Below are 27,726 nucleotides of genomic sequence, written 5' to 3'. Positions count from 1 at the left end.
ATGGGGATGATTTGCTTGACTCCACCCCAGCGCTCGGTACGGTGCCTGGCGCCCAGTGAGCGCTTAACAAATACCATAATTATTGTTAATACTATGACTGTCTCGAGTTGCTGCTGCATTATACTCTCCCAAGCGCTTAGTCCGGTGCTCTGCACACAGTAAGCGCTCGATAAATACGATTGGATGGATGGATGGATGGATGGATGGATGGATGGATGGATGGATGGATGGATGGATGGATGGATGGATGGATGGATGGATGGATGGATGGATGGATGGATGGATGAGGGGCAGAGGGGCAGAGGGACGGAAGGACGAGGGGAAAAGGCAGCGACCTCCCGGAACGTAGGGGGCGCTGTCTTGGCGCCTCCGAAACGGAACCTCTCTGGGCGGCGGCGGAAATCGAGCTCTCTCTCTCTGGCCCGCCCCCTTTCCGGTTCCTAGGCCCAGACCTCTGCTGCGTGGACGAACCGAAGCGATGCCGACCGGGGACTTCGAGTGAGGACGGGGCTGGCGGCGGCCAGAAAGGCGGAGCACCCGGGAGGCTCTGGGGGGCTTTCTAGGCCGGAGATGTGCGGGAGGGCGAGGCGCATGGCGAGCGGAAGGCCCTCGGGGAGGGGGGCGCGTGGCAGGAGGAAGGGGCGCGTGACGAGCGGAAGGAACGCGTTTGGGGGAGGGGGGCTGTGAATGATTCTCCGCTGACCCTCCCCGTTTTCCTTCCCGGCAGCTCAAAGCCCAGTTGGGCCGACCAGGTGGAGGAGGAGGGGGATGACGGTGAGTCCGGTGTCGCTCCCGCCCGGGCTTTGGCCGCGGCGGCCGGTTCGCGGCCGTCCGGATGGGACCGCGCCTCGGCCTGCCCCCCGGGATGTGCCGAATGGGGGGTGTGGAGTGGGTGAGGAAAAGCTCCCTCCCTTCCGCCTTACGATCTGCTTCTGTGCTCCCGCCTCTCCCACCAGACAAGTGCATCACCAGCGAACTTCTCAAAGGGATCCCACTCGCCAACGGGCCCGACCTCAGCCTCGAACCGGAATTGTTGCCGGGGGGTGAGTCGTGCCGCGCCCCCGCCACGGCGGAGCCCCCCGGATCTCGTCCCGGCCCTCGCCCCCCCGCCCGCCCCGCAAGGCAGGTTGGCCAAGAGGTGACCGGTTTCATTTCCTCCCCCCCGCCACAGCTCCACTCCCTGCCCCAAAGGAGGTGATCAATGGGAATATCAAGACCATTACGGAGTACAAGGTGGAGGAGGATGGCAAGAAGTTCAAGGTGATGGCCGACCCGTGGGGGAGGGGGCGACCCCGGTCGGTCCCTCAGATCCCCGACTCCATTCTCCTCTCCGGCAGATTGTCCGCACCTTCAAGATCGAAACGCGTAAGGCTTCCAAAGCTGTGGCGAGGAGGAAGGTGAGGACCTCCCCCGCCTCCCCGACTAGAAATTGGGAAGCAGCACGGGCCTGGGAGTCAGAGGACCTCGGTTCTAATCCCGGAGCCACCGCTTGTCTGCCGGGTGATCTTGGGCGAGTCACCTAACTTCTCGGGGCCTCGGTTCCCTCGGCCTCAGAATGGGGATTCGGTACCCGTTCTCCCCCCACCCCCCAATAGACCGTGAGCCCCATGTTGTCGGCAGTGTGGCTTAGTGGATAGAACGTGGACTTGAGCGTCAGAAGGACCTGGGTTCTAATCCCAGCTCCACCACATCTGTTGTGTGACCTTGGGCAAGTCATTTCACTGGGCCTCAGTTACCTCATCTGTACTATGGGGATAAGAGTGTGAATCCCCTGTGAGACAGGGACTGTGTCCAACCTGATTAATTTGTATCTACCCCAGTGCTTAGCCCACAGAGCTTAACAAATATCATCATCATTATTATTACGTGGGACAGGGACTGGATCCGGCCTGATTTAACTTGTATCTGCCCCAGTCCCTAGAACACATAGGAGGCGCTTAATACGTGTCATAATAATAGGAAAAACCTTCACCTCGCATATCTGGAAAGGGCTCTTGTTATTTGGGTTTTCCCCCCCATCTCCAAACTACTGTCCCCTCCCTAGAACTGGAAGAAGTTTGGAAATTCAGAGTTTGATGCCCCAGGTCCCAATGTAGCCACCACCACAGTCAGCGATGATGTCTCCATGACCTTCATTACCAGCAAAGAGGTAATGTAGAGGTGGGGTGGGGGAGGTGCTAGGGTTCAGGTAACGGGGAGGTCCTCGGGCAGGGGACTGGGGAAGGAGGGTGGCCCATAGCCCGGGTGCTCTCCCTCCAGGACCTCAACTGCCAGGAAGAGGAAGACCCCATGAACAAGCTGAAAGGCCAGAAGATCGTATCCTGTCGTATCTGCAAGGGCGACCACTGGACCACCCGCTGCCCCTATAAAGACACACTGGGCCCCATGCAGAAGGAGCTGGCTGAGCAGTTGGGGCTCAGCACTGGCGAGAAGGAGAAGTTGCCCGGAGGTGGGTGGGGGCCCGGGGATGAGGTCGTCAGCGGTTCTGGTCAGGTCAGTAGGGCAGCGGGGAGATCCTGGCACTGGGCGGACCGCGCTGGGGGTGGGGGGAAGGGGCACCCGGACCAGGGAGGGGAGGAGAGGCCGGCTTAGTGGCAAGAGCACGGGCTTGGGAGTCAGAGGATGTGGGTTCTAATCCTGGCTCCGCCACTTGTCTGCTGCGTGACCTTGGTGGACAAGCCACTTCACTTCTCTGGGCCTCAGTTACCTCATCTGGAAAATGGGGATGAAGACGGTGAGCCCCACCTGGGACAACCTGATTACCTTGTATCGATACCAGCGCTTAGAACGGTGCTTGGCACATAGTAAGGGCTAACACATACCGTCATTCTTATTCCCGACTTCCCTCGTATCACTGTCCACATCCCACAGAGCTGGAGCCCGTGCAGGCGGCGCAGAACAAGACTGGGAAGTACGTCCCGCCCAGCCTAAGGGATGGGGCCAGCCGCCGGGGGGAGTCCATGCAGCCGAACCGCCGAGGTATTTGGGGTTGGGAGACCGGCTGTGGGCTCTGGGATGGGCAGGTTCTGGAGAGCGTTCTTCCTGACGGTGGCTCTCTCTTCCCCCTACCCAAGCCGATGACAACGCCACCATCCGAGTGACCAATCTGTCGGAGGATACCCGCGAGACAGACCTGCAGGAGCTATTCCGTCCATTTGGCTCCATCTCCCGCATCTACCTGGCCAAGGACAAGACCACCGGCCAGTCCAAGGTGGGGGGCCTCGGGCAGCTGCTGGATTGCTTTCCGAAAGCGGGGCGGGAGTGAGGGGGGAGAGATTTTGGGAAGCGATGAAATATGACGCCTCGCTTCAACCCTCCCCCCAGGGCTTTGCTTTCATCAGCTTCCACCGCAGGGAGGACGCGGCCCGGGCCATCGCAGGGGTGTCTGGCTTTGGTTACGACCACCTGATCCTCAACGTGGAATGGGCCAAGTGAGTGATGGTTCCCCACCCTCTGGGCTGTGTTTCGGGCTCCCGACATTCCTGGTTGTTGGAGGTGGGCAGCGGCTAAGGGATTTGATTGGAAGGAGGCAGCCCCGACTATCCCACACCCACCCTCTCCAGCTGCTAACCCACCTCTCTTTTCCCACTACAGACCTTCAACCAACTGAGGCAGCTGCCCCCCGCACCCCATCCTGGGGAAGGACAAGTCACAAGAAAGAGAGACCCTAGCGCCTCCCTTCCCCAGCCCCAAGGAATAAACTGCAATCAACTGACAAATGTGTCAAACTGCCTATATTTGTATAGTCTTTGTCATTGCTCTGCAGGGGCCTAATGGCCATCCACCTACGTGGCTCAGTGGAAAGAGCACGGGCTTTGGAGTCAGAGGTCATGAGTTTGAATCCCAGCTCTGCCACTTGTCAGCTGTGTGACTGTGGGCAAGTCACTTAACTTCTCTGGGCCTCAGTTACCTCATCTGTAAAATGGGGATTAAGACTGTGAGCCCCATGTGGGACAACCTGATTCCCCTGTGTCTACCCCAGCGCTTAGAACAGTGCTCTTCAGATAGTAAGCGCTTAACAAATACCAACATTATTATTACCTTAGGGACTACCTACCTTAGCTGGGAAGGAGTGGGGCAGAGCTGGTGTTTTCATCCCACTGGGAGCCAAGAAGCAACTGAGGATGGGCTTCCAGTGCTCCATCTCTGGCCTCCTGGCACCGGGAGCCAGGTCAGCTGGTTTCTGATGTAGGGAGTTTGATCCGCCACCACCATCTCCCAGTTTAGGAGGGATGGATGCGGCCTGATATCCTCCCCACCCCACCCGTCCCCCCACTGGTCACGGGGTGGGGCCGAGTACTGGGCCTCTACCTCCCCATCACACTTCCTGTCCCAGGCCACTCCTGCTCCTAACCAGTGGCATTTATTTAACCCATCCTGTGTGCCTGGGAGAGTCCTTGCCTGCAAAAACCTCACAAGCTAACGGACACAGGTGGACACAAGCATCTCCAGGGAGTGGGAACAGGAAGAAACACAAAGACTTCATCTGCAAGAGTGAGAACAGAGAGAGGTGAATAAGTATAGGTAGATAAAGAGTAATTGTGGTTAAGCACTTACTCTGTATATGCATTTGTGCTAAGCACTGGGGGTGATACAAGAAAATCAGGTCAGACACAGTCCCTGTCCCACATGGGGCTCACAGTCAAAGGGGGAGGGAGAACAGGGATTGACTAAGCTCGCTGTGGGGGGCAGGGTGTGTTATATTGTACCCTCCCAAACGCTTAGCACAGTGCTCCGCACACAGTAAGCACTCAGTACAACTGAACAACCAATTGATGCCTTCCAGATGAGGAAGCAGGCCTAGAGCTCACAGAAGGAAAGAGGTAGCTGGTGTAATATTTAATAATTGAGTTTAAACACTATGTGCCAGGCACCATTCTAGGCACTGGGGTGGATACAAGCAAATCAGGTCAGACACAGTCCCGGTCCCACATGGGAGACTCAGTCTTAATCCCCATTTTACAGAGGAGGTGATGGAGGTCCAGAGAAGTGACGTGCCTTACCCGAGGTCACACAGCAGGCAAGTGGCAGAGCCAGGATTGAAACCCACGTCTTTCTGCCTTCCAGGTCCACACTCTAGCCACTAGGCCACGCTGGGGGAAGTAGGTCTTCCAGGCAGGCTGCAAAGGAGAGAGCTGAGTGTATCGCCAGTGCTTCTTCCCAGCTGGTTTTGGGTCTTGGCTGGGTGGCTCTGGGGAAAAGGGGCAGAAGGCATCTGTGGGGCTGCTATTGCAGGTACCCCACGGGCAGCCCCGGCTAAAGATTAGGTCAGTTCTCCCTGCCCCAGCCCCAGACTTCCACAGGGACAGGCCTGTCACGCTCCCCCCTGCTTAACTTGGGGATCTGTTGCTGAGTGCCAAGCACTTAGTACAGGGCTCTGCCCTCAGAAAGCACTCAAATACCACTGGCTTGATTTAGGCGGCCCTAGCCCGGGGTCAGTGTTGGCTGTAGGGGGCCAGAGTTGAGTTTGGAGCCCCAGCTTCCAGTGGGCAGGAGGCAAGGCGGTCATGGCGCCCTGGAGGGAGGACGGGCACAAGCCAACCCAAGTGGTGGAGGTGCCGCTTCCTCCGCCCTTCAATTTGTCTGCCGGACAGGGCTTGGGTGGGGGGGGGAGGGGGGGCGATGTCCACAGGGGCAAGCCGACTCCTTTGCCGCCTGCCTGCCTGCCGCTACCGTGCAAGTCAGCAGTAAAAATCCACTACCGTCTTCCCAGCAGTGGCCATCCAGGGCAGGATGCGTTGGCGGAGCCAGGCATCGGGTAGCCCCGGTTGCTCCCCTCCCCCAGCTCCGAGAAGCTCCAGGCCACGTGGTAGCCCTCCATTTTCTGTTCATCCCCCACTCCCGCCAGGGCCATGGCTTTCGTAGGGCGGCCGTGCCCAGGCTTGGCAGGCTCCATGGAGAGAAGGGGGTGGGGGGTGGGGGGGCGGGAGAGACTGCAGTCGGTCTAGAGGTAACCAAGGCAGCTGGCACACAAAACCCGTTGGAGGAGTTTGGAGTGGTAGCAAGAAGATGGGGCGTGCCGTCCCACATTAAGAGGTTAGAGACTTCGGCAAGGGCGGGAGAGGGGCAGCTCGAGGCAAACTGCTTCAGCCCCAAACCCCCACGATGGCGCTTACTGCCTGCCCCATGCCAGCCGCTAAATCGGCAACTCTTTAGGGCAGGGAACCCGTGTCCACTCCCCCATGCGCTCGGTACGGCACTCTACCCTGCAAACGCTCAAATCCCGATTAACACTTTGCCCACTCCTGACTAGCTCCAGTCGAGAGCTTCCCCGATAACGGCCAAGGAATTCACTCAAGACTCTTGCCTGGACTTGGACACCCCCACCCCCACCCCCGCTTTCAAAAGGCCCGGAGCCTTCTGGAGGGTTTGCTGCTGACGCACACCCTCCACGTTCAGCAGTTAGGGAGAAAACCGATTGGCTGGTAGTGAGCACACACACGCGTGTCCCCACACACACATCCCCCCCCCCCGCCGCCCCCCATGCCCCCCATTATACAGACAAAAGTATCTAAGTCAGAGCCTTCTGTTTCCCTTAGAGGAAGTGAGTCAACGAATCAGCAACAGTAACGTAGGCAACAGAAAAGTGCAGACAATAACAGTCTGGTTCTGCTCTTTAGTTTAATCTGGGTCATGCCCAAATTTAGCAACATCCATTTCTCTTCTCCCCGTGGAAAGCTTTTTGGGCTCGAGAGCCAAAGCACTGACCTTTTTGCCATTTGCATCTGGGAGGCAGAGAGAAGCAAGCCTGCCCCGGGTGTCCGGTTCATTTAACCCTTTTTTCTGACATCCCTTTGGCCTCAATTCTTTGTTCGTTCATTCGTACTTATTGAGCGCCATGTGCAGAGCTGCCTACTAAACCCTTCCAAGAGTAGAATAAGCACATTCCCTGCCCACAACGAGCTTGTTTGAACTGACAGTTCCAACTAACGTCAAGCAGTTGAGTTGGCCCAAGAGCAACCCATCGACAATCTATCGGTATTTACTGGGCATTTACTATGTTCAAAGCATTCCACTAAGCGCTTCGAGACTACACTACAATAAAGTATGCATACGGATTGTGGCCTAGTAGAAAGTGCACAGGACAGGGAATCAGGAGACCTGGGGTTCTACACCCTCCTGCCCTTCACCTGCTGGGTGACCTCAGGGCAAGTTCCTTCCCTGTGCCCATTTCCCCATCTGTAAAATGGGGATTTGATACCTGTTCTCCCTCCCCCTTTGCCTGAGCCCCAGGTGGGGCAGAGACTTAACCCCTCCCCCACCCCCAGCACCCGACCCAAGTGCTTAAAGACCACATCATTATGAAAACTGGTGTCCTGTCGTGAATCTGGGTAGACTGTCAGATAAGGGGACAGACAGTAGACACAGTAAGATCGAGAAAAGACATATGTAGCCAAAGAGATATGAGCTTGAGTCTTAGGGAAAAGGTCAGGGATGAGCAGAACCACTCATGCCCGGGTCTAGTGCCCAGAAAGGCATTGGTGGAGAAAGAGCAACATGAACCGGTACCTTTTACTTCCATCTCTTCTTCCCTTGCCCCTCTACACCCAAATTCACCATGACAGGTTGGCATCCCGGGGTGAGGAGATGGACATGTGGTGGGAGGTCGGGTTCTTGCCAAAATGGCATATCCGAGTTGTTAAAGTGAAGGGAGAGAGCACTGTCTTCTGGACTGGGGTGGAGAAGCAAGCCAAGCAGGGGTCACATCCTCACTGTGGATGCTGGATAGTCCCCAAGGGACAGTGGAGGTGGGAATGAGAGATGAGAGTAAAGCAAATATTTCCAGAAATAGAGGTGCGTCGTAAACCGACCCTCTCCTTGTGAAGTGGAAGGGGAAAGTAGGAGGCGGCGAGGTGAGGCCACCTTGGGAGAGAGGGGCAGAGGACAGTGTCATCATCTGCAAGTCAGAGCTTGGGGAGGAGAGAGTTGAAAACAAACTAGTATTACGTAGGGCAGAGGTAGGAATATAGTAGGTGGGTAGCGGCTGCCGCCGTGACCCACACGTACTGGCCGCACCCTAACTTCGCATAGCCTAGTGGATAGAGCACGGGCCCGGGAGTCAGGACCTAGGTTCTAAATCTCGTCTCCGTCACTTACCTGCTGCGTGACCTAGGGCAGCTCACTTAACTTTGCTGGGCCTCATCTGCAGAATGGGGATTCCCTCCTACTTAGATCGTGAACCCGACGTAGGACCTGATGAGCTTGTATCTACCCCAGAGCTTAGTACACAGTGCTTTGCACATAGCAAGCACTTAAACATCACAATTATTAACTCATCCACTCTCCGCGCCGCCCCCCCAGTTCCTCCCTCTCCTTCAAGTTAGGCAAAGTCCAGTCTGTCCATCATTTATTACAATAACCCCTGCCCCTTTATGAAAGGGGCGGGAGCAGGGAAGACTTGAGGTATGACTACAGCCGCCTCCTCTCAGTCCATCTGTGTCTATGTCCCCTTGTGGGAGGGTGGGGGAGGGGACCGGGCAGGTGTCAGTGTCTGGCTGGGGTCTTCTTCCCTGTCCGTCCGTGGGGGCCGGACCCCCTCTTCCAAAGCCGGGGACCGGCCACGCCCGGTGCCGCGTTTCGGGATCTGGAGGACTGAGGATCCCTGTGTCGGTGGCTCTGGGGATGAGGCTGCTTGGACTTGGGACCGCACGGGGGACCGGCCCGCCTAACCTTCTTCTGTGACCGTGTGGCTGGCTGACCTTGGCTCTGCCTCTTCCTCTGGCCAGATGGCTGGTATTTCGCCCCTGGGAACAAATCTGGGGGAGACAGCGGGTGTGGGTGGGACTGGAGCCAAGTCCAGTCTCTGTCCCCGACACCCCCAGCTGCCTCACCATCTTAGCTTACCCTCATCTGGCTCCTCCCCGACAGCCTGACGAAAATACTCCGCCTCATCCTCCTCGTCTTCTGGCTGGGTTGCCTCTTGCTGCCCACCAGTGGGGGGGCCGGGGTCCTCCGCATCACTGTCGCCCTCCTCCTGCTGCCTCTTCCGCTTCATCCCGGCAAGGCTTCTCTTCCTACGGATACCCGGGGAGAGCCCCCATCCCCACGGTCAGGTCTCCCCTGGTGGCCCCCCTGGAACCAGATCCCACTCGACTCGGCCCTTTCGGAACACACTTGTGAGCCTCCCGCTGCTCCTCCTTGCGCCGGATGTTGCTCTCCTGAAGGTTCCGTCTCTCTGCCTTCAGCTGCAGTTTCTGCTCCTTGAGGGCCAAGGTGGCCTGGATCTCCTCCTCTGTTTTGTGGACTGGATTGGGGGGAGAAGGGAGAAAGGAGAGTCAGGTCAAAGGTCCTCTCTACCACCCCCCCCCCCCGCACTCCCCAGTCCTAGGGGCTGACTGGACACCCACTGAAGCTGTGGTATAGCACGTTCCCCTGGCAAACGCCTTCCTGGATTTTAGTCAACTGAAGGGTCATCCTGGGGCCAATCTGTGGGAGAGAGGAGGGGAATGGGGACAGACGGGACACAGACAGATCAATTATGTTACTTCTTGTCCCTGTCCCATGTGGGGGGCAGAGGGATCAGAACTTTCACTTTGAGCTCTCACCAGCTTCACATTTCCCGTTCTCAGTCACCCCTTCCCCCCAATCGCACCTCAGTGAGCCGCACAGCACTCTGTTGGGCCTTCATGTTCCCACGTCCAGAGTACACCTGTGGCAACTCCATCACGTTATGGTCCCCGTCCTGCTCGGCCTCACTGTCCGACAGATTGGCGCCCCTGCCAGAGAAAGAACAGATTCCGGGGTCAGTTAGGACCCAGACGAAGATCCCTGTTGGGGCTCCCCCACTCCCCTGGCCCCATCCTCACGTGACGAGCAGTTCACTGATGTCCTGCAGGCGCCGCATGTTAGGGAATTTCTCCTGCAGCAACTTCTTCAAACCTCGGCTGGCTCCCACCGGCACAACCTTCAGGCTGCTGTAGTGAGGAAGGGACGGTCAGGGTTGGGTTGGGTTCAGACTCATCACCTCCCTCCTCCCTTCTGGTCCTCGAGGGTCCTGTCAGGCCACAGGCCCCAGGCTTTCCTCTAGTCCCCTCTCGTGGCTGACCCCCCTGGCTCACAGGTGCTTCCCACCGGTTACCCCGGAAGGACTGCCCCCTTCCCCTCCGCTGCATCAGCGCGTTTACTGAAACCAGTCATGATATTTCAGCCAGTAATTTGTCATCATGACAGCGGGGGTAAGGGTGGGGATGGAAAAGGACTCACTAATGCCGGAAGTCCAGGAGCTGTGTTTCAGGGTTGTAGCTGATGAGCAGGCAGCGCTTGATAGTGTTGAGGCTGACCTGGGGACAGGGGTGAAGAGGTTGGTGAGGTGCCCCTTCCCCCTGCTTCCACTCCCCCCATCCCTCATTCTCTCCGCGCTCACCTTGTGGACGTTGATAGACGGGAACATGTTCTGGAACATACTGGCCATGAGCTTCACCTGCATCCCCTCGAGGCCCATGTTGTTGAGCACGAGAAGCGGATGGTGGGTGAACTGCTGCTCGTGCATCCGGTGCCGCCGCAGCGCAGAGATCACGTCCTTGATCAGCGCATACTTTGGGGGGTTGGGAGTGTCAGAATGAATGGATGGATGATCACCCCCCCAACGGCTTGCAGCTGTTAAGGCCCCGGGCCTCCTATCCCTGCACCCCACTGACCTCAGTGACTCGGAAGGTGAGCGTTGGGCCCCCGGGGAGTCGGACCAGTTTCTGTGAGACAGAAGAAAAGATACAATTGTTGAGGGAAGAAGAAATGGTTTTTTTGGGGGGGGGGGGGGAGAATTAATCAAGCCCACCTCATTTAGAGCAGTGGGTGGCTGGATATCAGAGCTTCCAAATGCCAAGAAACATTTTTTATGGTGGTTATTAACCACTTATTTTGTGCCACGCACTGTATGGTGTATTGGGCTAGAGACCTGGGTTCTAATCTCTGCTCTGTCACTTTGTGTGACCTCAAGCAAGTCACTTAAGTTTTTTGTCTGTTACCGCATCTGTAAAAGGGGGATTAAGGCTGGGAGCCTCACGTGGGACAAGGACTGTGCCCAATCTGAATGGTCTGTATTTACCACGACGCTTAGTATAGTGCCTGTGATAAGTGCTTAAATACCATTGAAAAAAATACAAGATGGACGGTCCCCATTCCTGACGGGGCTCACGACTCAAGTAGGAAGGAGTAGGATTGAATCCATTTTACATATGAGATGACACATAAGAAGCAACTTTCCCAAGGTCACGGAACAGACAGGTGACAGAACCAGGATTACAAGTCAGGTTCTCCCAGGCCACTCTTTCCGCTAGGCCATGATGATTCTTTAAAGTCTGCCCTCCTCTGCCCTTACTTTGAATTTGTCCATAAAAGTTTGAAGATCAGTAACTCCTATTCATATCCTCTGTGTGAAAAGAAAAGAAAAATATCTCTGGGCAGTTGGCAACCCTGTACAGAGGACCCTAGAGCTGTGATCCCCGGGCACATCAGAGCGTTTACTTTGTTAGTCAAGTCACCGCGTGGCTCAGCGGACAATGGATTCATCACATGTGCCCGAGGGGGGTGGGCTGGGGATGGGCCGAGGAGGTTTACCAGGTGGATGTTGTTCTCGGTCTTGGTGAAGATGAGGAAATGGGTTACCCCCAGAGGGCCGGCCACGGCCACGCAGTCTTTCAGCGAGTTCTTCTTCCGCACCTGGAGGAGTTCGGGAGGGAGGTGAGGGGGACCGACGGGTCCCACGAGGTGGCCGTTTCGGGCATCTCCGGAGGCCGATTTGCGGAGGGAGGTACCTGAAGGGCGCTGGCCGTGTAGGGCTCCATAACTCGCCGCAAATCCAAGCTGAGCTGTCGGATTGTCTTGCCCACGGCCCCGCGCGAGAACACGAACGAGTGGGGGGCCGAACCGAAGGCCTCCTGGGCTCGGAGGAGGGCGGCCGCGCGTCCCCGTTTCTGCCGCTGCGTCTGGAGAAAAGAGAGTAAGGTCAGCGGGGAGACGGCAACAGCTCCCCACTCCCCTCCACTCCCGACTCCTACTTTTCCGTTGCGCCCCATGGCTCCGGCCGTAGGCCTCCTTCCGAAGGCTCCACGCGTCTCCCCAGGAGAATGACTTCCGGTGGCCACGCGGGGCTGGACACCCCCCTCCCTCCTGGCGCACTTCCGGGGCGGGACTTCCGGCAAACGGCGTTCGGCCTTTTCCGGCGGGGGCGGGAGCTAGTGTGTCCGCCAGTGATTGGCTCCCGAACGGGAGGGGCGGGCGCGAAAGGTAGAATCGAGGTCCTGACGAGAGCCCTGGTGCCTCACTGGAAGTGGAGTTTTGTTTATTTGCGTTATATTATTTCTAATCGCCGTCTAGTCTGTAAGCCTGTTGTGGGCAGGGAGGGTGTCCGTTTATTGTTGGATTGTTGTCTCCCAAGCGCTTAGTACAGGGCCCGGCCCACAGCAAGGACGCAGTAAATACGATTGACTGACCGACTGACTCCCCCGCCTCGTTCATTCACTCACTGGTACTTATTGAGCGCTTACTGTGTGCAGAGCACTGTACTAAGCGCTTGGAAAGTACAATTCAGCCACAAATAGCGACAATTCCCTGCCCACAATGGGCTGATAGTCTAGAAGGGGGGAGACAGACAGCAAAACAAACAGGCAACAATAGCATCAGTAGAGAGTTCTAGATCTATACACATCGCTAACAAAATAAATAGAATTCTAAATATGTACATCTATAGACAATATACATGATATAATGCTGCCTCGATGTCTCCTTGCTGTTGTCCCGGAGCCCCCTTCCCGGAAGACATGGCGGGGGCTCAGTCGGGGGGCTAGGGCCGGGGGAACGTGCGGCGGTCAAAGGCCTGGGCTCTGCTTACTCCCCTACTACTCGCTTACGTGGCCTGCTGTTCACTCAGGGAGGAGAGAAAAAAGAAGGAGCGAGAGACGTTCCAGGGATTCGTTCACCACTTTCTCCCCAGGCCTGAGCCCCATGGGCGCCTCCCCGTCCCCCTTTCCCCATCCGATCTCTTCTCTTACTGCACGGGCACCGGTGTTTGGCCCTGGGTGTCTGAGACAGACAGACAGTATGTGTGTGCGTCTGCGCTCCGGCACTGCTGGGTAAAGAATGTGCCTTTCCGTGCACTGTGGAACCTTGGTTAGGCTACTGGTAAAGCCCCCTCCGTACCTTCATCGACTTCTCGACTGAGCTCACTGTGGGCAGGGAATCCCCCCGCTTCTGGACTGTGAGCCCGTTGTTGGGTAGGGATTGTCTCTGTTGCTGAATTGTACTTTCCAAGCGCTTAGTACAGGGTTCCACACGCAGTAAGCCCTCAATAAATCTGTTACCTGTTGTTACCTGTTACCGATTTGTACATTCCAAGCGCTTAGTACAATGCTCTGCACATAGCGCTCAATAAATACTATTGAATGAAATACTATTGAATGAATAAATACGATCGAACGAATGGCACTGTTTATTGTTGTACTTTCCCAAGCGCTTAGTACAGTGCTCTGCACACAGTGAGCACTTAATAAATATGATTGATGAATGAATAAAATGGGGCAAATAATAATAATGACGATGGTGTTTGTTAAGAGCTTACTGTGTGCCAAGCACTGTTCTAAGCGCTGGACAAGATACCTGCCCTCCAATGGCTCCCTCCACATCAATCAATCGATGGTATTGAGTGCTTACTATGTAAGAGCACTTAGGAGCACACTCACTGGAAAGAGCCCCGGCTTGGGAGTCAGAAGTCATGGGTTCAAATTCCGGCTCAGCTGCTTGTCAGCTCTGTGACTGGGCAAATCACTTAATTTCTCTGTGCCTCAGTTACCTCATCTGTAAAATGGGGATTAAGATTGTGAGCCCCACATGGGATGACCTTGTATCCTCCCCAGTGCTTAGAACAGTGCTTTGCACATAGTAAGTGCTTAACAAATGCCATTATTATTATTATTATGAGTACACTGTACTAAGTGCTTGGGAGAGAAGCAGCATGGCCTAGTAGATAGAGCAAGGGCTCTAGGGGCGGAAGGACCTAGATTCTATTACCGGCTCTGCCGCTTGTCTGCTGAGTGACCCTGGGTAAGTCATTTCACTTCTCTGGGCCTCAGTTACCTCATCTATAAAGTGGGGACCAAGACTGTGAGCCCAAATGGGGCAAGGACTCTGTCCAACCCAGTTTGCTTGTATCCATGTCCAGCACTTAGTACAGCGTCTGGCACAGAGTAAACAGTTAAATACCACAGTTATTATTATTATTATTCTTACAACAGCACTCTCAGACATTCCCTGCCCCAGGCATCAACCCCGCTGCCCTGGGGAATGCTAAAGATCTGCAAATGTTTCTGCCTTTAGCTAGATGAATATGTGTTAGCCAATAGAATCAAGATGTTAATTAGGAATGGTGTATTTTTTTGATGGTATTTGTTAAAGCGTTTACTATGAGCCAGGCAAGTTATTCAGCAATGGGGTAGATGCGAGACAATCAGGTAGAACACATTCCAGGTCCCACATGAGGCTCACAGTCCTAATTCACATTTTACAGATGGGGTAACTGAGGGACGGAGAAATCAGGTGACTTGCCCAAGATCACACAGCAGAGCTGGAATTAGAACCCAGGCCCTCTTACTCCCAGGCCCGTGCTCTTTCCACTGGGCCATGCCGCTTCTTTGTTAACTGGGAAGTTGGAAATGAGCTAGCATGTTAAGCCTTGAGCCCAAACAATTAAAGCCCTCTGGCTAGCTGAATCCCAAGGGGCTTGTGGGGCTTTAATCCCTGTGGAAACTGTGGGTGTGGGGGCCCAACTAAAGGCTGCACTCCAAGTCTGTCTCTCAGAGTTCTCTCAGCATTTGGAGACACTGGTGGTGGCCGGGTCGAGTGGGGGCCCTAGGGCAGGGTCTTCTGGTTGCCCTCTCCGCCTCTGGGCCTGGTTTCTGCTGATGGGCAGGATATGTGTTCCTCGCTGGACAGCATGAGAGCCCCACCCCCGATGCTGTAAGGTCAAAGCTCCACACCCACACCCACACGCTCATCTGCGCATGCGAGAGGGGAAAAAAAATCGCTGAAGAACAAAGTGCATATGCCCGTTGGTTGGGGCCCTCACGGTTTCTGGCGCAGTCAAGATGTGGCTTTGGATCAGCCCGGGCTCATCTTTAAACTTCTAAACCTCAACTGGTAAACAGAGCAGTCAGAAGTCACACCACAGCTGAGCCAGCAGATCCAAACAATTGAGCAACGGACCGGATTCCCGCCAAGACACCATGCATGCCGGGTGGCCCTGGCTCCCCCTCCACCCCCACTTTCCCCCCCGCCCCTCTGCCTTCTCCACCCTCCCTTGGAGAATCAGCCCACACCCTGGGGCCAGATCTGGCCCTCCTTCCTTCCTTCATTATCCCTCTCTCCATGTTCTTTTGCTCATCCTACTCTCCAACCCTCCCCTCCACCCCTTCCCTCTCAACAGTAGTCATCGATGCCGAAGGCATTACTCTCCCCCTTCGAAGCCTTATTACCGGCACCTCTCCTTCGAGAGGCCTTCCGAGGCCTTCCCTGACTACACCCTTCTTTCCTCTTCTCCCACTCTCTTCTGTGTTTCCCTGACTTGCTCCTCTTATTCACCCCCTCTCCCAACCCCACAGCATTTATGTACATATCTGTCATTTATTTATATTAATATCCGTCTCCCCCTCTAGACTGTAAGCTCTTTGTGGACAGGGAATGTATGTATTATATTGTACTCTCCCAGGCACTTAGTACAGTGCTCTGTACACAGTAGGTGCTCGATAAATGCGACTGTTAGAGCTATGTACCACGCACTGTGTTAAGCACAGGGATCGATACAACATAGATTGGACACAGTCCCTACTTCAAAATCTAAAAGGGAGGGAGAGCAGGTATTTTATCCCCATTTTACTGATGGGGAAACTGAGGCACAGAGTGGTTAAGTGATTTGCCCCAACATCACACAGCAAGAGTATGTGCTGAGACTAAAACCTCCCCCTCTATACTGCAAACTCCCTCTGGGCAGGGAACGTGTTTACCAACTCTGTTGTAGTGTATTCTCCCACATGCTTAGCACAGTGCTCTGCACACAGTATGTGTTCAATGAATTCCATTGACTGATAGAATCCAGATCTCCTGAATCCTAGTCCTATGCCTCTCTTCTTCCAGGTGTTGTGGCCACCCCAGAAGTGGCGGCATTTCGGGCTCAAGCTGGCTAGGCTGGCATGGCTTGGACAGTGCTTGAGTTGGGGGGGTGAGGGTGGGCAAGACTCAGTGTGGACTCCCATCTGCCTAACCCCGGGGAGCCCGGTTACCCCAAGCAGGGCCTGCCACGCACTGTGCCAGGCTGGGTGGCCCAACCTCGACTGGCCCAGCTACTTGGCTATGGTGAGGGGGACACGCAGGCCACCAGGGTGCCATCGGGAACTTCAGACCTGCCCGGGCCTGTGCCGACTGGGGTAACTCGGGCCACTCAACAACGTCATGGGCTACGAAGCACCGTGTTGGGCTGCCCAACGCCATCCCGGGGCCCCTGCCGCTGGTGTCCAGAGGTTCCCGGGGAGCAGAGGCAAGCCACAGTGGCCCCGCTTCCAAAGCTGCTGACTCCCTCGTCCCTGGGCATCGGGGCTACCAGGGCGACTGAGCTCACAGTCCGGCTCGGCAGTTTTGAGGCAAGGTCGGCAGCCGTAGCTAGCCCGGAGCCATGGGTGAGGAGAGCCACGAAATAAGTTGGAGAGGGCTGCCGGAGAACCTTTAGGCTAATTCATTCGCTGGTATTTATTGAGAGCTTTCTGTGTGCAGAGAGCTGCACTAAACGCTTAAGAAGTACAATTTAGGAGCCATGTCTTTGACTAATATTGGGTGCTCCCAAGTGCCTAGAGCGGCGTTCTGAGAATCGCTCTGCGCTGGGTAGGCGCTTAATAAATCTTGGTGATGGAAGAGTTTGGGAGGTTGGGGGTCAGAAACCAAACTGTTTCAGGAATGAAGGAGAACTATGGGGACACCGAGTGGATGGGTCTGGGAATTACAAGGATTTTCCAAGGATTGAAATAAATCAATGGAATTTTCAGGGAGCAAGACAGCCCCGAAGAGCAGAAAAAAGGCAGAAAGGGAAGTTCGCGGAAATCCAGATTCCGGGCCTACCTCGTCCATCTCAAACTCATCCTCACCCGCTATAATTGGGCCCGGCGAGGAGCGTGGCTCGGTGGAAAGAGCCCGGGCTTGGGAGTCAGAGATCATGGGTTCGAATCTCGGCTGTGCCACTTGGCAGCTGTGTGACCGTGGACAAGTCACTTTTCTGGGCCTCAGTTACCTCATCCGTAAAATGGGGATGAAGACTGTAAGCCCCATGTGGGACAACCTGATTACCCTGGATCTACCCCAGCGCTTAGAACAGTGCTCTGCACATAGTAAGTGCTTAAGAAATACCGGCATTATTACTATTATTTCTCCACTTTCGTTGACTCCTATGCCCATTGCCTGTGCAAACTCTTTCAGACTTAATTCCCTCCTCAAACCCTCATCCCTCTGCCTCTCCCAATTCTTGACCATAATGATCTTGCCACTTTTTGCATCGAAAAAAATTGAAAGCATTATGTGTGAAATCCAAAATATCTCCCCTTCTTATCTCCACTTCCCTTTCCTCCTAACCTCTCTTTATCTTCCTATCAGACAGTATCTCGAGATCTTTCACCTCCTCTTAAAATCTACCCCCTCCACCTGCACCTCCAACCCCAGCCTTTTCCACTTTATTAAAACATTTTACCCCCTCCCTTTTTCCCTCCCTGACTGCCATCTCCAACTGCTCACTCCCTAATGACTCTCGCGCTGCTTTCAAATTTGCCCGTGTATCCACCATCCTACCAAAAAGACCCTTAGCCCCCACAACACCTGCCAGTTCTTGCCTCATCTCCCTCCTATCTTTCCTTTCCAAACTCCTCTAGTGAGTTGTTGACACCCACTGCCTCCATTTCCTCTCCTTGATCTCCTGCAACCTGGCTTCCACCCGCTGCTTCACTCCACCAAAACTGCCCTCTCTAAGCATAACAATGACCTCTTTGTTGCCAAATCCAATGGCCTCTACTCCATCCTAATCCTCCTCGACCTCTCGAATGCCTTCGACACTGTCGACCACCCCCTTCTCCTGGAAACACTATTTAACCTTGGCTTCACTGACACCGTCCTCCCCTGATTCTCCTCTTAACTCTCTGGATGCTTCTTCTCAGTCTCTTTTGCAAGGCTCTTCCCCTGTCTCTAATCCTCAAGGCTCAGTTCTGGGTTCCCTTCTATTCTCCACCTCCACCCACTTCCTTGTAAAACTCATTCACAACCACGGCTTCAACTACCATCACTACATGGATGATTTCCCAAATCTACCTCTCCAGCCCTGACCTCCTCTGCATCCTCGCGTTTCCTCCTGCCTTCAGGACATCGCGACTTAAATGTCATTCATTCATTCAATCGTATTTATTGAGCGCTTACTGTTTGCAGAGCACTGTACTAAGCACTTGGGTGAGTACAACACAAAAAGAGACACGTGCCCTGCCCACGACCAGCTTCCCGACACCTCAAACTTAACACGTCCAAAACAGAACTCCTCATCTTCCCACCCAAACCCTGCCTTTCCCATAACTGTAGTCAGCAGCACCACCCTCCCTGTCTCACACGACTGTAACTGGCATTACTGACTCATCTCTCTCATTCAACCCACGTATTCAGTCTATCACCAAATCTTACCCGTTCTTCCTTTACAACGTCTTTAGATTCTACCCCCTCCTCTCCATCCAAACTGGTACCACACTGGTCCAAGCACTTTTTCTATCGCGTCTCAACTACCGCATCAGCCTCACTGACCTCCCTGCCTCTGGTCTCTTCTCACTCCAGTCCCAAGTTCAGTCTGCTGCCCAGGTTATTTTTCTAAAAAGTTTTGTACACAACTCCCCATTCCTCAACACCTTCCAATGATGGCCCATCCCTCTCCGCATCAAACAGAAACCCCTTACCATCGGCTTTAAGGCATTCAGTCAGCTCCGGCCCTCCTACCTGACCTTGTTAATCTCCTACTCCCCGCCCCCCCCCAACCCTCCACCCGCAGCCTGCACACTTTCCTCTTCTAATGCCAACCTACTCGAGCTCGCTTATCTTGCTGCTGATCCTTACTCACATCCTCTTTCTGGTCTGGAACTTCCTCCCCCTTCACATATGACAAGCCACCACTTTCCCCGTGTTTAAAACCATCCTAAAATCACAGCTCCTCCAGGGAGCCTTCCTTAACTAATCTCTCATCTCCCCACTCTATTTGCCCTCCCTTTCTGCCTCACCTATGCACTTAAGTCTGTACCCTTGAGCACTTTAATACTCCACCCCACCCACAATCCCACAGAATTTATGCACGGATCCTTATACTCTGTTTCCTCTGCTACCTGTAATTTAATGCCTGCCCACCCTGTTGGATTGTAAACTACCTGAAGGCAGGGTTCATCTTTGTGCTCTACACACAGTAAGTGCTCAGTAAATCCCATTGATCGATTAAATGTTACACTTTCCTGGCCACTCCACCTCATGTGTATGTCTGTCTTTTTGTTATTTAGGCAATTGCTTATTCAATTATTTCATTTTGCTTTCATCACCCATGTCTACATTCTAACTCTTGTTTAGTCATGTTGTGCCCGCTCGCCTCCCGTATGACCGGAAGCTCCTTAAGGGCAGGGACTATGTCTTGTTTTTTTCTTTATGGTAATTGCTGAGCACTTACTATGTGCCAGGCACTGTACTAAGCGCTGGGATAGATACAAGCTAATCAGGTTGGACACCGTCCCTGTCCCACGTGGGGCTCTCAGTCTTAATCCTCATTTTACAGATGAGGTAACTAGGATACGGAGAAGTTAAGTGACTTGTCCAAAGTCACACAGCAGAGAAGCAGCGTGGCTCAGTGGAAAGAGCATGGGCTTTGGAGTCAGAGGTCATGAGTTCGAATCCCAGCTCTGCCACTTGTCAGCTGTGTGACTGTGGGCAAGTCACTTAACTTCTCTGGGCCTCAGTTACCTCATCTGTAAAATGGGGATTAGGATTGTGAGCCCCATGTGGGACAACCTGATTCCCCCGTGTTTCCCCCAGCGCTTAGAACAGTGCTCTGCACATAGTAAGCGCTTAACAAATACCAACATTATTATTATTATTATTACAGCAGGCAAGTGGCAGAGCCAGTAGTAGAATCCAGGTCCTTCTGACTCCCAGGCCTGTTCTCTATAATAATAATAATAATTGTGATATTTGTTAAGCACTTACTAGGTGCCAGGCACTGTACTAAGCGCTGGGTTGGATACAAGCAAATCAAGTTGGACACAGTCCCTGTCCCAAATGGGGCTTACAGTCTCAATCTGCATTTTACAGATGAGTTAACTGAAGCCCAGAGAAGTGAAGTGACTTGCCCAAGGCCGCACAGCAGACAAGTGGCAGAGCTGGGATTCCAACCCTGGTCCTTCTGACTCCCAGGCCCATGCTCTATCCACTAGGCCATGCTGCTTCTCGTGTCTCTTCCTCTTTCTACTCCTCCAATGTCCCAGTTCAGCTCACTGAAGGAGCACAGTGCAGAAAGATCCTGGGATAGGCCCACCCACCCTCACCACCTCCCAGCCTCAGGGAGGGAATCGGCCCAGACTTCCACTACGACAGGCCAGCTGTCTTCCTCTAGGGGCAAGCAACTGAAGGGGCACATGCACACATGTAAACACATACCCGAGTGCCATGGTGGAGGGTGGTGAGGGGTCCCTGTTCCATATCTCAGGCTTGTACCGGCCTGATGAATCCTCCTGTCTGAGCCCCATCTCCTCTTGTGGGAGATTTTCCCTCTCAGCCACATCAGGTCTCTCTTCTCCCACCCCCAGCATTGGAGAGACACACGAGGCCTCTGGCTGAAGGAGTCTGGCCCATCGCTCACTCTACTTGGGCAGAGGAGGAGTGATCCCTCTCCACCCCCTTCAGTGGGTCAGGCAGAGGCCCTGCCTGGAAGAGACCAGACCAGCCAGGGTCCCATTTAACCCCATCCTCTTTTTTGCCTGGGGACTGACGGACTCAGGGTGTTGGTAGGTGGAAGGGAGCAGGACATGGGCCCAGCTTGGCATATATGCATTTATTACCTCTCTGATCCCACCGAGATGGCCAGGAGTTGGAGGAAATGTCCAAACAGTGAGGATGAACGGCCTCGGCGTCCCGTCTGTCCCCCTCCCCTTCCCCCCCACCAACCACTCAGCTAGGCCTCACCATCATGGCCACCCGCTTCAGCGAATAAGCCCCGCCACGGAACGCGGCCCAGTAGACGCCATCCTGGAAACGGCTGCGGTAGTGGCCGCCCCGGTACCAAATGCCATTGAGGTTGGAGTGGGCGCATGTATGGTACCACCAGCCTCCCTTATGGTAGTGGGCACAGTTCCCTGTGGGAGTGGGGGTGGGGGAGAGAGAGCGAGAGCGAGAGATCGATCAGAGGTTGGAGATCCCGTGCTGCTGACCCTCAGTCCCTTCTGGGGTCCAGGAAGCTCCGGCTCCTCCTCCTCCGGCACACTGTGTCCCGTCCCTACTCCTCCTCCCAGGGGAACCCTTGAGCTGGGTGGCGCCCACCCCCCTCAGGGGGTGCTCCCATACCAGCGTAGGCATCGCGGTCCCGGTCCTGGGTGGTGAACTGCTTGTCGCTGTGCCAAGAGAGCGAGTCGCCGGCATTGCCGTGATACCGCCCCAGCCGTAGGCGGTAGTGGTCACTCTCGGGCTCCACGGAGAAGCCGCTGTAGCGGGCGTGGGCCCATCGGCCCTGCCAGTCCTCCAGCAGCACCAGCAGCTCGTGGTCTCCTCGTTTGGTCAGCTGGTGCAGGGTCTCCAGCCCCAGCCAGTGCTCCCCTTCTGGGCTGCCAAAACCATGCTTGGGGGTGGGGTGGCAGGGGGGAGGGCATGTTTTCAGCTGGGCAACCCCCAGAATCTCCCCCCTCACCTCCTCCGTAATTTCACATATACCTGGTTCTATGGCAGTGGCCCGCCTCATCCCCGTACAGTCTCTCCCCCGAACTCCTGCCCCAACTGACCTTATACTCCTGCCAAGTGGTGAAGAAATTGACTGAGCCATCCTGCCGCCGCTGGATCAGGGTCCAGCCACCACCTTCATGCTGCTGGTCACACCAAACTGGAACTGGACGGTGTCCGGGGTGAGGATGGATCACATACACACCGCTGGACTCCTGACCACTCTGCTGAAGCTCAAGACAGTCCCGCCGCGGGCCTGTGGGCCAGGGGAAGCGGGGGGGATCGATGTCGGGGCAGTATCTTCCCAATCGCTGCTCACAGCCCCACCTCCCTCGCTCCTTTCCAAGGGGTTAATGAGCTCTCAGCGGCCAGCTCTCCTAACTTCCCACATGGGAAGCCCCTGCTATCTCTGATTCTGTTGGGGAAGAGGGGGCGGGGATGGAGAGCAGATTCCCAGGGAGGGGGAAGAGGAGGGAGTGAACACTAACCCTTCAGCTCAGGGCTCTCCCCCCACCCCCCCGCCCCGGTCTGGGGGAAATCGCCTTGTTTCTCCAGCAGCCAGGGAAGGGAAAGGGTTGGAATCCCGTTCCCCCCCGCCCCCCCCAGGCTCCACAGGCTTCTGGGAATAGGGCCAGAGCGCCTAAGTCTGGGGTCAAGACCTCTTGAGCCAGAACAGGAAGCAAAGGATGCAGGGTCCTCCGGCCACTCTAGGGGACACTCAGCAGACACAGATCATGAGGAGGATCCCTTGGGGCGGCGAGAGCTCGAGAGCTGTTTCCCCTACCCTGGGTGGAGGGTGGTCTCAGGCTCAGGGAAAGGGATGGAGGAGGAACAGGGTCCCTCGATCTTACCGGGCGCCTTGGTGGGAGCCCCGGGGGGAGGCGGAGGAGACAGCGGAGTGGAGGCCAAAGATCCATCACGCCTTTCAGTCTGATCCTGCTGAGGTTCACCAGCAGCGCCCTGGTCTCCTTGGCCCTCGTGGGAGCCAGCTGCTGGGCTACCGGGCACCCCCGGCACCCCCGGCAAAATGGGCAGGGCCTATGGGGGCAGAGTCACAGCCAGGTTGGGTGTCCAGTGTCCGGCTACCCCCGTCCTCTGGTGGGCCGGATTGACCTCTCCCACTCCCCCCCAGGGCTTCCGAGCCCCTCCCCAGTTAGGACCGCCAGCTATCCCGGAGAGGGAGTTGGGGAGGGGAGTCGGGACCTAGACAGACCAAAGGGGGGGGAGGCTGGGCTGTTGGGGAGAGGCCCAACTCCAGAACCCTGTCTGCCCCCCCTCCTCTGGTAGGTGGGCAGACGCGGACCTCCCCCCTGCCCCCGCGTTCCCCAACCCAACAGGGGGCTCCCGGCGTCATGAATACAAGCCCACCAGAGGGCAGCACTAGCCAGAGCAGAGCCTTCCTAGTCCGGCTTCACATCTCCAGGGCAGGGCAGGGCGGGGAGGGAGAGCCTTGGGTGGAGGGGGCAGGCGGATGGGGGCTAGGGGGGAATGGATGAGGCAGGAGGGGAGGAAAGGCTGGATGGTGGGGATAGAGACCCTCAGGGCTGTCGACCACCCACACCCCTCCCTCCCCCAGAGACCTGGACTGGAAGTGCCCCCGGCCCGCCTTCCCACCAAGTACCTGTTCCTGGTTCCTCCCGCCCTCCGCTCCCTGGCACCTCCACTCCAGTCGGGCGATGGCCACACTCTGCTGCTCGACCAGCCCGGCCAGGGCCCGGTAGCGGCTCTCCAGCTGGCGGTACTGGGCAGCCACCCTCTGGGCCCAGCTCCCCGGCCCGGGCCCCTTCCCGGCCCCGGCCCGCCACTGCAGCTCCTCGATCTGCGCCTGCTGCCGCCCCACCTCGGCACGCAGGGCCCGCAGCCCCTGCAGCTCGCTGGCGTTCAGCCCCGCCGGGGCCAGGTGGGGGGATCCGATCCAGCAGGCGGCCCCCGTCCCTGACCCCGGCGGGACCACGAAAGCGTAGGTGCAGCGCGAACTGCCGGCCGAGGCCTCCCGCGCTCCTCGCCAGCCCGCCAGAAGGGTGAATGTCAGCATCAGCTGCCCCAGCACCGCCATAGAGCCTGCTGCAAGAGATGGGGAGGGAAGAGAAATGGCGGGGGAAGGATGGTTGGGGTCCCATTAGCTCTGGTTCTGTCTTCCCCACAATACCGTCCCAGGCCGGATTTGCTGCTTGGTCCACTGGGACTGGGTCAGTGATCGGGTTTGTTCCGAGCCTCCGGTTCCACCAACTGAGCTTTAGGCCAGCACGGGGCTGGGCCCCGTCCCCCCAGCCAGCCTTCATCCTCCCTTCCCCTCCGCCACTCCAGCCTATAGCTTGCTTTAGGGGCCAAGCAAATTGTGAGGTAGGATGGGGGAAGGGGACAAAATTTTTGTTTCTTCTTTCTTTCTTCTCCAAGCCCCCAGCACCCCTCCCCTCCTCACCAGCCTGAAACAGGGAGGGGGGAGAGTGAGGGGCCCTGAGGGAGCTCGGAATTGTGTAGAGATCAGGATCAATTATCTGAACTGCACGGGAGAGCCTGGGCCCCTGGTTAGGCTTGAAATTGACAGGGATGTGTTAGGGTTCTGCCAATCGAGCAACAAAGAGCCCCCTCCTCACTCCCCGCCTGTTAGGGTCACCCCTACATACACACACACCACAGCCATACAGTCATAATCACACAATGTCACAAAGTCTCATATTCAGTTACGCATGGCTTCAGAGTTGCACACACATGGTTTGTGCTGGTACATACAAGTATATCTGCAGACCCATAAAAGCATCAATACATACCCACACCCAGATACACAAATATGGGTAAAGGCAGGCACACACATGCTTAAACTCACAAGTACACCTAAAACCACATTTGAATTCCCCCACCAACTTAAGTACACACACACGTAGAAACCCAGGCACCGACAGAATCTCTCTCTCTCTCTCTCTCCTCTCTCTCTTCCCCCTTACCCCCTAATGCCTCCACCTTGGCCAAAATTCCTTGAAATTCCTTGATACAGTATGAAATGGAGGCGGGAGACTAACCAGAACCAAACAGCCCCCCTCAAACCCCTCCACTACCAGTTCTGTGGCTACTGACCACTGTCCCCCCTGCCCCACAACATCAGATGAGATACTGCTAGTGAAATATAGCGCACAAGACAGTGAGGGGGTCGTGGGGGGGGTGACCCCACCCTCCTGCCTCTGCCCTACAAGAACAACCCCTGGGTGTATATCTGTGTGTTCATATACCCGCCCAGGACTAGGAACATTTCTCTTCTGCTCTGCAGATTCCCCCACCTCCTCTGGGTCCCCTCCTCCTACTCTCTGCACAAATAACCCCATAATCTCTCCCCCCGCCCCATCTTGAAAGCCTCCCTTCCGCCCTGCTTCAGGGCCGATGGAGGCCCCCAGCCCTGTGACTCACAGTCCATGGTCTCAGTGCCGCCCGTTCTCTTGAGCACCGTCCCCTGCGGCTCCTCAATCCTGGCCACAGCCCAGAGCAGGGACAGCAGAAGAAGGATGAGAGCCCCCAGGCCTGCCTCCCAGTCACCCCCCCCTCTCCCCTCCCACCCAACTTCCCCCATCCAGATCCCTTACACAGTGGAGACAGGGCAATCATTTGTGCTGTAAACATCTGGAGACAGGGCAATCTGTGCTGTAAACATCTGGCAAGGAGGGGTGGTGGTTCCTGCAAATCTTCAATAGGGGTGGTGGGGGTTACTTCCTCTGCATCCCCTCTGTCAGTCCCTCCCTGCCAGAGACTCAGCAAGATGAACTAGGCCCCAGGGGGAGAGACTTGTGGGGAGCAAACAGGAGAGAAGCCAGTTGGGAAGGTCCCCATCCCCTGCGTGTCACTCTCCACCCAGGGTGGTGGGGGTTACTTCCTCTGCATCCCCTCCGTCAGTCCCTCCCTGCCAGAGACTCAGCAAGATGAACTAGGCCCCAGGGGGAGAGACTTGTGGGGAGCAAACAGGAGAGAAGCCAGTTGGGAAGGTCCCCATCCCCTGCGTGTCACTCTCCACCCAGTTCCACTCCTGCTCCCCACCAGTCCACGGAAATCTCCACTCCTTCCACCCTGCCACCAACCGGTCTGGAACTGGGGTACTGGCATAGAGTGGGGAAGGGGCATATTTCACACTTCTGCCACGGCTAGCTGGGTCCAGAGATGCCAGTTCTGTGGGATCTATGCCAGGCAGGGTAACCTGGAGCAGAAGGAGGGAGGGGCGCTAAAATGACCGAGAGTCAGAGTTTCTCCTCTTGGGATAGGAGTGGGGGACAAGGGGAAAGGGGGGGAATCATTCAGGCCATAGGGAGAGGAGTCCAGAGGAAGGAAAGGGGATCAATCTGGTCCCTCTCCCTGCTCCCACTCTCCCCTAAAGACATCCTCAGGCTGTACTTCACAGGGTCTATGTCCAGGCACCAAGCATCCTGTCTCCACTCCCCAGAGAGGCACTGATAGCTGGGGCTGTCGGTATAAGAGATGAATTGAGAGAGAAAATGAGAAAGCTTCAGCTGCAGAGGGGGTCTGAGCAGGAGTTGCTTAGGGACAGGGGTGAACCACATGTTGGGTGTCTGAGCTAGGGAGCAAGTCAGGGCGACGCAGAAGGGAGTGGGAGAAGAGGAAAGTCAGGGTTGTAGTCTTTCAGAGCTGATTGAGTCATCCACACCCTGATGACTCTCGATTCCACCTTCTGCTCTTCACAGCTCCCTGGGCCCCTCCTTGGGCTCTGGGCTTATAGAGGGTGTCACCAGGTGTTAAATGCCTACTTTCAGGGCCTGCACAAGCCAGGGTACGACTCATCAACTGTCTTTTTTCTCCTCTTCCTGTCTATAAAGGGCAAAGGGTGTCTTCAAGCCCACCCACATACACGCATTCACAAGTCGTCCTCCACCAGGGCAGGTTAGAGGGCTGAGGTAGGAGCCAGCCAAAAAACTTTCTCGCTCTCATACCACCAATCCACAACCCTGGCTCCCCACTACTCTTCTCTTGTGCTGGAGCTGCAGAGCACTGCTGGTGGAAATCCAAACATCAGGCTAACCATGTCCATCTCAAATCAATCAGTGGTATTTATTGGGCACTTACTGTGTGTAGAGCACTGTACTGAGCATTTGGGAAAGTACGACAGGCTTGGTAGACACGATCCCTGCCCGCAAAGAGCTTCCAGTCTAGAGGGGGAGGCAGACATTAAAATAAATGATGGATAGGGGAAATAAAGCATGAGGATCTGCACATAAGTGTTGTGAGGTTGGGGTGAGTGTCAGAGTGTTTAAGGACTACACAGTCAAGTGCATAGTCAACAGAGGGGAGGGCGGTTAGAGGAAATGGGCCTCCACTTCCTCCCCTCCAATACTCTCCTTGTCTCCCTGCAAGCTGGTTTCCACCCCCTCTGCTTTACAGAAACCGTCCCCTGTAAGGTCCCCAATGAGCTCCTTCTTGCCAAATCTAATGGCCTTTACTCTATCCTAATCCTCTTCGACCTCTCAGCTTCCTTCAACACAGTGGACCACCCCCCTTTCCTGGAAACATCATCTGACCTTAGCTTCACTGACCCTGTCCTCTCCGGGTTCATCATCAATGATATTTACTGAGGGCTTACTAATGTGCTGAGCACTGTACTAGGCCCTTGAGAGAATACAATACAACAGGGTTACCAGACATATTCCCAGTACAAAAATTTACAATCTAGAGTCCTGGTTCTCCTCGTATCGCTCTTCTCTCATTGTCTTTCACCAACTCCTTCTCCGCCTCCCGCCCCCTTAATGTGGGAGTCCCTCAGGGTTCAGT

General features: G+C 55.6%; 3 protein-coding genes across 4 annotated transcripts; 1 reads left to right on the top strand and 2 right to left on the bottom strand.

The window, feature by feature from the left end:
- The first annotated feature begins 402 nt into the window (after positions 1 to 402).
- On the top strand, positions 403 to 3,719 carry EIF3G (eukaryotic translation initiation factor 3 subunit G). Its single transcript, XM_029052379.2, has 11 exons — positions 403 to 498; positions 728 to 774; positions 957 to 1,043; positions 1,172 to 1,260; positions 1,338 to 1,397; positions 2,045 to 2,149; positions 2,260 to 2,449; positions 2,872 to 2,979; positions 3,075 to 3,211; positions 3,325 to 3,431; positions 3,595 to 3,719. The coding sequence occupies exons 1-11, from the start codon at positions 479 to 481 to the stop codon at positions 3,608 to 3,610; spliced, it is 966 nt and encodes a 321-aa protein (XP_028908212.1). The 5' UTR covers positions 403 to 478; the 3' UTR covers positions 3,611 to 3,719.
- A 4,737-nt stretch (positions 3,720 to 8,456) lies between these two features.
- Positions 8,457 to 12,014, bottom strand: PPAN (peter pan homolog). The gene is made up of 12 exons (NM_001204460.2): positions 11,997 to 12,014; positions 11,754 to 11,924; positions 11,557 to 11,658; positions 10,638 to 10,688; positions 10,364 to 10,534; positions 10,204 to 10,280; positions 9,807 to 9,914; positions 9,593 to 9,716; positions 9,348 to 9,426; positions 9,115 to 9,244; positions 8,845 to 9,014; positions 8,457 to 8,756 (listed from the first exon to the last, which is right to left on the bottom strand). Exons 1-12 carry the CDS (start codon positions 12,012 to 12,014, stop codon positions 8,485 to 8,487), a joined length of 1,473 nt encoding a protein of 490 aa, NP_001191389.2. The 3' UTR covers positions 8,457 to 8,484.
- Positions 12,015 to 20,973: 8,959 nt separating this feature from the next.
- On the bottom strand, positions 20,974 to 25,440 carry ANGPTL6 (angiopoietin like 6). 2 transcript variants are annotated; one of them, XM_029053196.2, is made up of 6 exons: positions 25,366 to 25,440; positions 23,585 to 24,027; positions 22,815 to 23,001; positions 22,026 to 22,219; positions 21,595 to 21,865; positions 20,974 to 21,386 (listed from the first exon to the last, which is right to left on the bottom strand). In XM_029053196.2, exons 1-6 carry the CDS (start codon positions 25,370 to 25,372, stop codon positions 21,202 to 21,204), a joined length of 1,287 nt encoding a protein of 428 aa, XP_028909029.1. In that variant the 5' UTR covers positions 25,373 to 25,440; the 3' UTR covers positions 20,974 to 21,201. The 2 variants fall into 2 exon arrangements, with proteins under 2 accessions (XP_028909029.1, XP_028909031.1); XM_029053198.2 differs by having other exon boundaries at positions 23,585 to 24,024.
- Between the last annotated feature and the right edge of the window lie 2,286 nt (positions 25,441 to 27,726).

This window comes from Ornithorhynchus anatinus, chromosome X2, assembly GCF_004115215.2.
Source record: "Ornithorhynchus anatinus isolate Pmale09 chromosome X2, mOrnAna1.pri.v4, whole genome shotgun sequence".
In the NCBI taxonomy this organism is placed as follows: Eukaryota; Metazoa; Chordata; class Mammalia; order Monotremata; family Ornithorhynchidae; genus Ornithorhynchus; species Ornithorhynchus anatinus.
Note: the sequence above shows the minus strand (reverse complement) of the source record. Positions and strands in the feature narration are given on the sequence as shown.

Bases quoted from the DNA above. Each gene is read 5' to 3' on its own strand.
- EIF3G (XM_029052379.2), top strand. From the start codon at position 479: ATGCCGACCGGGGACTTCGA. The intron at 1,044-1,171 runs GTGAGTCGTGCC...CCCCCGCCACAG, and splicing joins ACCGGAATTGTTGCCGGGGG to CTCCACTCCCTGCCCCAAAG. The intron at 3,212-3,324 runs GTGGGGGGCCTC...CCCTCCCCCCAG, and splicing joins AGACCACCGGCCAGTCCAAG to GGCTTTGCTTTCATCAGCTT.
- PPAN (NM_001204460.2), bottom strand. The intron at 11,659-11,753 runs GTACCTCCCTCC...GAACTCCTCCAG, and splicing joins ACACGGCCAGCGCCCTTCAG to GTGCGGAAGAAGAACTCGCT. The intron at 8,757-8,844 runs GTAAGCTAAGAT...TGTCTCCCCCAG, and splicing joins CGGGGAGGAGCCAGATGAGG to ATTTGTTCCCAGGGGCGAAA.
- ANGPTL6 (XM_029053196.2), bottom strand. The intron at 21,866-22,025 runs GTCAGTTGGGGC...CCCACCCCCAAG, and splicing joins CCACTTGGCAGGAGTATAAG to CATGGTTTTGGCAGCCCAGA. The intron at 21,387-21,594 runs GTATGGGAGCAC...CCACTCCCACAG, and splicing joins GGACCGCGATGCCTACGCTG to GGAACTGTGCCCACTACCAT.